This window comes from Condylura cristata, unplaced genomic scaffold (assembly GCF_000260355.1).
Source record: "Condylura cristata isolate star-nosed mole 26May11 unplaced genomic scaffold, ConCri1.0 scaffold00003, whole genome shotgun sequence".
Classification (NCBI taxonomy): Eukaryota; Metazoa; Chordata; class Mammalia; order Eulipotyphla; family Talpidae; genus Condylura; species Condylura cristata.
The window spans coordinates 20,069,088-20,078,241 of NW_004567104.1; the positions used below are offsets into that span (position 1 = coordinate 20,069,088).

General features: G+C 42.2%; 1 protein-coding gene across 1 annotated transcript in view; it reads left to right on the plus strand.

Annotated features, from left to right (window-relative positions):
* The window catches only part of LOC101629814 (5-hydroxytryptamine receptor 3C-like), a 17,329-nt gene extending 12,406 nt beyond the window's left edge, over nucleotides 1-4,923 (plus strand). The window contains exons 10-17 of the mRNA XM_004675398.1: nucleotides 1,024-1,214; nucleotides 1,657-1,701; nucleotides 2,668-2,777; nucleotides 3,029-3,198; nucleotides 3,511-3,671; nucleotides 3,999-4,203; nucleotides 4,412-4,627; nucleotides 4,736-4,923. Of these exons, the coding sequence (XP_004675455.1) occupies nucleotides 1,024-1,214; nucleotides 1,657-1,701; nucleotides 2,668-2,777; nucleotides 3,029-3,198; nucleotides 3,511-3,671; nucleotides 3,999-4,203; nucleotides 4,412-4,627; nucleotides 4,736-4,923 (1,286 nt within the window). The remainder of the gene's footprint in view (nucleotides 1-1,023; nucleotides 1,215-1,656; nucleotides 1,702-2,667; nucleotides 2,778-3,028; nucleotides 3,199-3,510; nucleotides 3,672-3,998; nucleotides 4,204-4,411; nucleotides 4,628-4,735) is intronic.
* Nucleotides 4,924-9,154: the final 4,231 nt, after the last annotated feature.

Here is a 9,154-nt window from a genome sequence, read left to right on the forward strand (position 1 = left end):
CCCCTTTCTTATTTGCCTGCATAGATATCTTCAAAATTGTCATCCTTCCATTTGCAATATTTCCAATTGCAAATATTTATAATGTCCAACTTTTTCTTTTCTACCAAGATATAGTAACAATAAACAGAGTTACTTGGATCCCGCTGAAAATAACATAATTCCTTTCCCATCCCTCTTGGGATGATCTTGTTGGGCAGTTGATATAGAGTGAAATGGACAATGTTTGCTCCCCCGGGATATGTTTCTCTCTAGTTCATGTACCCATGTACCTCACGGGTTAGTGGGTATGGGCCATGGGAAGAACTAGTTAGATTATAGGAATAGCCACAATGAAAATGGAGAGGGGGTGAGGTCTAAAAAAGAGCGTTTACATTCCATGCATAGCTCCCCCAAGCACTTGATGGACCACAATGAGTCTTCAAATCAGTAATGATGAAAATGGCTCCCACAGAACACAGAGGAAGCCAAAGAATTTGAGAAGGGTACAGCACATAGTCGGTAGTCAATAAAGTCACATCAAATAACATTCTTTAAATCCCCTTATATTTCATATCACCCTCATGCTTACTTCTCCCCCCCCCCCAAACTTTTCTTTTCAGGAAAGCATGAAAGTGGGGAGGGAAAATTGAAGTAAAAGAATTTTAGGAAAATTTTTTTCAGTGATGATGAGAAGAACCAAAACAGAACTATAGAGGAAAAAAAAATCAACCTGATCAGATAAAGGTCTAAACCTTAGGGGCAGTAGGATGGAGGAACAGGATTTTCTGGGGTGACTGTTTGCATAGAAATTTGGGTAGGATTTATATGGGGGTCAAAGCACAGGAAGAAAGGTCTGACCCCTGAGTCCACTCACCACACGAACATACACCATTTGCCTACCAGCCCAGCCCATCCTCCCAGACCTGGAAAAAGGGCTTAAACCTAGAGTGTTGTCCCAGGAAGGAGGAGCCCACATTTTTTTTTCTGCAGAGAGGCTCTCAGGCCCCAGTTCTGGCAGTTAGGAAACACAAAGCCCTATTCCCATCTCACAAAGTCTCTACTCTACAGGAAGGGCAAACTCCTTCACCATCAATTGCTCAGGTTTTGACCTGCATGGGGTGGACCCTGATGTCTTTCAAACTATCTTTAGCCAGAAGGACTTCCGTCCAGTCATCAACTACAGCATCCCTACTCATGTCAACATCTCCTTCACCCTGTATGCCATCCTGGATGTGGTGAGTTCTGATTCCTACATTCTTTCCATAAGCTTCTAATAAGGAACAAGGACTCTGTCTTGTCAACTCAGCATTGCTTGGGTCCAGTGTAAGTGTGAATGGATTTGATACAAGTTAGATGTTCATCCTATGGGATAAAGAAATATAAGGGGAAATGTTGGAGTGATACTGTTACAGAGAATATTGGTCTTTGATCTATCTTTATAGGAATGTTCTACAAAAAAATATATATATTCCCAATGGCTTCCCATGCTGTTTTTCAGGCAACCTGCATTTTCCTAACTACCTACCTTTTGGGACTTGTACATGAAAAATCAAACTGTCATATTTGACCACTTGGGAAGCAAAAGCAGGAGATAGATTAATACCTGGTTTTATAACACGAATGATCTTGGAGGGGCTTGTGCTTTGGGGGTTTTATTTTGTTTTTGTTTTTTGGCAGGATGCACAGCTTCAGCTACTGACATCATTTCTGTGGCTTAAGATGGTATGTGAGTTCAACTTGCTTCTTTCTTTCTCCTTCCCATTTATTCTTGATTTTTTTTTTTTTGGAGAAAAATCACATTTCTTGAAATTGACAGTACCCAAGGAAATAGAGCCACCCAAAATGGGGCTAATGCTGGTGACAAATAGCTTTCTGGGGTGCTAATAGGTTTAAAAGATATAAATGGAAAGTACATAGAAGGAGATCAGGTTAGTCAGAAGCCCTTACATTTCAGGCATAAGTGTATCCAGGACCTAACTTAAGATTTCCCTTGAATGCAAAGTGAAGTCAAGAAGAATTTGTTAGCTAGAGAAAGGCAGTTATTATTACCAGTATGAGAAGAGGAATCAGAGTTGAAAGATAATGAGGTGGGCCCTCCCAGGTGACTCAAAGGGTGAAGGCACAGTGTTATAAAGCTGGTCGTAGCTGCTTAAGCACAGTTTGATCCCTGGCCAAGGATGTGGCCCACATGGCACAGCAGACCTCTCCTGTCTCACCTGCTGCTCCCCTCAGCAGTGTACCTCATAGATCTGCTTGCTCTGTTCCCCACTCGTCTCTAGTGAATCCTCTCACTGCCCCTGCATCTCTAGCCTGTATCCCAGTTCTGTATGCATAAATAAATAAATCTTTTTAAAAGAAAGATAATGAGGTGCAACTAGCAACATTCATAGCAATATACATAGTTCGATTCTACCCGTATAAAGAGGTAGAATAAGAATTAACATTTTTCTGGAATGATATACAAGAAAATTGGGATATGAACTGAGTTGGAGTGAATGGAAGAGAAGATTGCTTTTGATATTATACTTTCCTGGAAGGGCTTAAGTTTTATAATATTCTGATAGCACATACATTTAGGAAAAATGCATGTGTATGTACATTATTATAAGGGAATAGAAGGTTAGCAGCTGTTGACATACTTAGTTCCAGATTTCAGCAACAACCACCCCTCTGTGCCCTGTGCTCTAGACTTGGAATAACCCGTTTATCAGCTGGGACCCAGAAGAGTGTGGTGATCTCACTAAGCTCACTGTGACAACTGAGAACCTGTGGCTCCCAGACATCTTCATTGTGGAATCGTGGGTATCAGGGCTGGGGAAGCAGGAGGGAAGTCTCTCCTGCAAGGAGCAGGTATAATGCGCGCTAACCCTTTCAGTGACCCGCCAAAAACTTGTTTCTAAGAGTAGCACAGTCATAGCTCACCCTTCCCAGTGGAAGAGGGGGAAAGTGGCAGAATGGCTATGAGGAGTAACAGTGGGAAGCCCTTCTCTAATAGAAAAACCTAAATGGAAAACCAGAGCATTTACTTCCTTCCCAATCTACCACTTAGCACGGATGTGGATCAGACCCCAGAAGGCCTCTCGGCATATGTGAATCACAATGGTCATATTGTATATTACAAACCAGCGCGGGTAACCAGCATCTGTAACCTGGACATATTCTACTTCCCCTTTGATGAACAGAACTGCACCCTCACCTTTAGTTCATTCCTCTACACAGGTGAGCTGTGCTGGGGGTGGTGGAATGAGGTAAATTAGGTCAATTAGTTGGGCAGCAAGAAGGCACCCAGAGCCACTCATTTTTTTTTTTTAATTTGCTAATCAGGAGTTTTTGGGCAGTGGGGTGGAAGGCGATTGAACTTAAGAGGGAACAAACTTCTTTATAAAGCTCAGAATCCAAAGAAGGCAGTTGAGCATCAAGAAGTCAGATTATAGGACCGTCTGGAAAAGGCAGCAAAAGCAATATTCATCACTTTGCACAGTGCAGGTACTGAACAGATGTATGTTGAATAAATGACTGTCTCCCCTGCAGTGGAAAACCTGTTGCTGGGCATGGACAAGGAAGTATGGGAGATAACAGATACCTCGCGCAGAATTGTCAACACACAAGGGGAGTGGGAGCTCCTAGGCATCAACAAGGCCACCCCGAAGATGTCTGTGGGCACCAGTCTGTTCGACCAGATCATGTTCTATGTGAGTCCAGAGATTCTGCATGGTGTCCATCCTCATCTCCCTCACCAGACTCTAGTCTCGGAGCTTCTTACTTCTTGCTCCCAAACCAGAAAGCTCTGGGGGCACCAGAACCCTGACAGCCTCCTCTGCTCTGAGTCCCCCAAGGCAGCCCCCTTCCTGAGTCTACCAGGCCCAAGATTTTCTTTGGGGATTGGGAGGAGTCTTGTTAGCCATGCAAATGCTGCCCCTCACCCAGCCCCAGAAAGACTCCTGTGGGATGAGGACACTGAGAAAGGAAGAGGCTGGAGTCATTCCTCAGTCTCCCTTCAGTCCCTGCTTTACCACCAGGTGGCCATCAGGCGCAGGCCCAGCCTCTACGTCCTAAACCTCCTGGTGCCCAGCGGCTTTCTGATTGCCATTGATGCCCTCAGCTTCTACCTGCCGGCAGAAAATGAGAACCGGGCCCCATTCAAGATAACCCTTCTGCTGGGCTACAATGTCTTCCTGCTCATGATGAATAAACTACTCCCTGCTAGTGGCTCCCCGCTCATCAGTAAGCACCCCCACCACCACTGTTGGAAAATGAAAAAAAAGAAAAGAAAAAGGAGAAGAGGTGGGATAAACAGACAAACTGGCAAGATCTGTAAGGCAGAAGAAAGGAGAAGGCTCTTAGAAAGGGCTCTCTCGGAGAGGCAGAGACAAGGGGACCCAGGGGTCCTTCTGGAACTCTCTCTCAGGCATGATCCTTAACCTCACTCCAGGTGTCTACTTTGCCCTGTGTCTGTCCCTGATGGTGGTCAGCCTGCTGGAGACCATCTTCATCACCTACCTGCTGCACCTGGCCACCACACAGCCCCCACCCATGCCTCGCTGGCTCCACTCTCTGCTCCTCTACTGTGCCCGCCCATTCAAGTGCTGCCCCACTGGGACCTGGAAGGAGAATATGGGTACAGGTCTCATTTCTACTCACCTGCCACGTAAAGGAAGTAAGCTATGTTCACACTCAAGTGGTCCTAACTCCCTCAACCCCTTCTCTAATTCTATCTTCTTCGCACTTTTTGGCTGAGTGTCTGTCATCCTCACAGGCCTGAAGGAGCCAGAGGAGTTGGGACCCAGAGAGGCAAAACTGAATGTGGGTTCAGGATTGACAAGGGTCCAGCTAACTGAGCTGTGGGTGCAATTTGGCCATATGATGGACACTTTCCTCTTCCGCCTCTACTTGCTCTTCTTGGCCTCTTCCATCATCACCATCATTATCCTCTGGAATACCTAGGAGTGCATTCAAATGGTGCAGAGGCACCCAGTCATTCAGGTTTTCCATCCCAAACTCTAGCCTCTTCTCCAACCTGCACAAACAGTCCCAAATATACCCATGACCCCTACCCCAGTCCCCCTATGCTTAAACAAAACAACTGCCAACCCTCTCAGTCACTGGACTGTATTTCCAAACTATAGTAATTCAGAATGTATGTGCTTATGTTAGAAATACAATTTTTACTGAAAAAGGAAGGCTTGATCATAAATGACTACAAATATTTATCCAAAAAGTAACCCATTTGCTGATGTAGAAGAAAGGCATTAAACATCTTTAAAAAATTAATACAGTTGTTTATTCTTTGAACAAATATACTATGTGCTCAGAACTAATCTGAGTGCTGAGGATACAGCAGTGAACCAAACCGACCAAAAATCTCTTTGCTCACAAGTTGACATGGAGTGGAGAGGTAGAAGGTAGACACTGACAATAAAAAGAAATGAAAAAGAGAGTATCTGCTAATCGCAAAGGAGAAAAAGCAAATCGGAGATGAGAAAGAGGTAAAGGGAGCAGGTGATGCACAATTAGGGGGGTGACCAGGGAGGACCTGGTGATTACTTTGGCAGGCTCTCAAGCATTGTTCCCCAATAATGCAAGATGAAGACGGTTGTAGCCCAGTTATAAGTTATATAACTTGTCTAAGGTCACAAGCCCTAGTTCTTAGTCTTCTTCATTCTTTTTTTCAGAGCACAGATGATAGTTTAAACAAACTTTCGGGGTAAACCCTATTGGAAACTTGAGGATGAATCAAACACAAGTTGTGCCCAGCTGGAGACAAAATACATATGTTAAATAACTTCAATTAAATGTACATGTTTTTAAAGGCTTGTTGAGTGTCATTAAAGAGAACCTGCTTAACAAGAGAGAAAGAGAAAGAACCTGCTATAAATTTCAGGGGAGAAAGGCTGCTTCTAGCCAGAATAATGGTTCTCAACTCTGGCTACACATTCAAATCATGTGAGGAGTTTTCAAATAGTACTACTAATGCTCAAGCCAATTAAATCAGAACCTTTGGCATGGACCCTGGATTTGGTACATTTGAAAGTTCCTCATTAGATTCCAATGTGCAGCAGAATTGAAACTACTGAGCTGAATGTGAGGGGAACTTTGTGAAGAAGGCAGTATTTGACAGGTACTCCAAAGGATGACTAAGATAACAACAGATGGGGGATCAGGAGGTTTGCTGGGACTGAGAAGTCCCAATACACCTTTGGGTTATGTTTGGACAGAATCACCACAGATTGGGTTTCCTAGGGTCCAAGTTTTGTGCAGCAATATTTAATGGTAGGATCCAGACAGAAGCACAACACACTCTTTCTCATGGTACTCAAGGGGTCAAGTGTTCAGAACAAACTCATAAAAACATCTGCAAGAAATAGCCTCAAAACTGAATGCAATATGTGTGGGCATTGTGGAAAATAGTTTGGTAGCTCCTGAAAGTGCTGAACATAGAGTGACCATCTAACCTAACATTTGTATTCCTAATATAAGAGAAATGAAAACATGTCCACACCAAAGCTTGTATTCAAATATTTATTGTAGCAGCATTCAGAAATAGCTAAAAGGTGGAAACACACGTTTATCAGCTAATGAACAGAAAAACAAAATGCTCTATATACGCATGCATATATGTGTGTATATGTATGTATGTATGTATAAGAGTTCATATAATAGAATATTATTTAGCCATAAAAAGGAATAAGGCATAGATACATGTTATAACAGGCGTGGTCTTTGAAAACATCATGCTAAGTTAGAGAAAAGTCTATCACAAAAGACCACTTATTACACAACCCCACTTATATGAAATGTCTAGAATATGCTAATCTATGGAGACAGCAAGTGGCTGCTTATCACTTCATTGACAGGTGAATTAGGAATGACTGATAGTGGATAGAGAATTTCTTTAGGGGATGATAAAAACATTCTAAAATTAGATTGGTCGTGATTGCATAACTGTAAATATACTAAGATCCATTGAGTTGTGTGGTATATTTTATGGTAGGAAATAATATCTCAAGTTACTGAACTGAGAAAAAAAAATAATGCTGCCACAAAACTCTGCCCACCACTCCCCTTCTGCTTATTCTCTCATTCTACATCTCTCCAATTCCTGGATCCATAGATTTAACTGTTATCAATGTCCCACTTCACAATGGTGATGACTCACCAGGGGTTCACTGACCTCAGCTCCCCACTCATCTGTCACTCTGCAAGTACTCTGATGCTAACATCATCCAAAGCTTCAGGTCAGACCTAACTTCCCCCACCTCTAACTATATGAAACCCTAACTCGTGAGACCAGCTCTGAGATCCTTGATAAGAAATGAGAAGTCAGACATTAAACCTAAGGTGAGTAATTTCTAGACAGGGCACTGTTTCCCATGGGAGTAGAGGAGGCTGAGGGGAGCAGGATGAAGAACAGCAGCCCTGTATCACTTTCTGCTGCTGAAGATGGAAATACAGGGATCAGGTAGCTGATAACCGCCACTGGTCAGCTGGCGGGTAGAGCTCCATGCTTCCAATATGACACTGTGCTTAAATGAGAGCTTCTGCCTCAGAACGAAGCATTCTCTTGTTCACTTTTCCACTGTTTACTCAGTAGTAGACATGTTTTCTCAGTGCTGGGGATATGTTAAAGATTACCACAGGAGGCTGATGTTCTAAAGTAACAGACTGGACAAGATGATACTGAGTAATGTCCTGAAGAAAAGAAAACAGGCTAATAGGGCAGAGATTAACAGGACGTTCCAAGAAGCATCCCTGAGAAAGGGACATTTGTGCCAGGAGAGAAATGAATGATGAGATAACAATGAGCTGTGCACTGAGTTATTGGACTGTTGTGTTCACAAGGGGAGGCTAGGATGAAACAAGATAGACAAACTACATTTATAGAGGTAAATGTAGGTAGACAGGCTGTTTGGATGAGTATGGTGAAAAACTACCTACTTACTTTTTCCCTATTGTGTAGTGTGTAAAGATTGTAAGGGTAAGCATTACAATCACTTAAAAAGCTTAGAACAATGTCTTTCAAGTGGTTTTGATCTTAGAATCTACTTTACTCATACATACTGCTTCATTTAAAAAAGAACTTAGTGATGACATAAATTTGAAAAAGAACAAAATTAGAAGTTGCAGCAAACTTCCTGCTAGAATTATATGCAATTTGCTTACTGCATACTAAACAAGAGTGAGTTCACATGTGTCTTTTAATTTTTTTAATAACAGTTTATTTTTACATCTTTTGTACATTTTTTTTCCATCTCAATTGTAATCCCCGCGGGTTTCCCATCATCGAGTCACAGGTGTGCCATCACCATAATCCCGTGCACTTCCCTCCCCACTCCACCCCCACAAAATGTCTCTGGTATATGGTTGTTCATTATTTTTGTTATTTTCTCGCCTGGTCCATTATACTCCTGCTATGAGTGAAACCATCTGGTATTTTTCTTTCTCTTTCTGGCTTATCTCACTAAGCATGATCTTTTCCAGCTCCATCCAGTTGCTGCAAAAGACATGTGTTTCTTTTTTTTTTAATTTGGTTGCTGAGTAATATTCCATTGTATATATGTACCACATCTTCTTAATCCAGTCATCAATTTTTGGGCATTTGGGCTGCTTCCATGTTTTTCAAATTGTAAATAAAGCAGCAATAAACATGGGGGTGCAGGTATCTTTTTCAGTGTTTTTGTGTCTTTTGGGTAGATACCTAGGAGTGGGATTGCTGGGTCGTAGGGAAGCTCCATGTTTAGCAGTTTGAGGAACCTCCAAACAGTTTTCCATAGTGGTTGTACTAGTTTGCATTCCCACCAGCAGTGCAGGAGAGTTCCTTTGTCTCCACATTTTCACCAGCATTTGTTGTTGCTAGTTGTTTGAAGATGTGCCATTCTCACTGGGTGAGGTGGTATCTCATCGTGGTTTTAATTTGCATCTCCCTTATTACGGTTGATGTGATGGATTACATTAATTGATTTTCTGATTAATGTCTGTATGTCTATTCTTATTCCAGTACCATGCAGTTTTGATTATTATGGCTTTGTAGTACAGCTTAAAGTTTGGGGTTGTAATGCCTCCATTTTGATTTTTCTTAGACATGAGGGTTTTGGCTATACGAGGTCTTTTGTTGTTCCATATGAATCTCATCAACATTTTTTATATTTCTTTGAAGAATGTCATTGAGATTTTTATG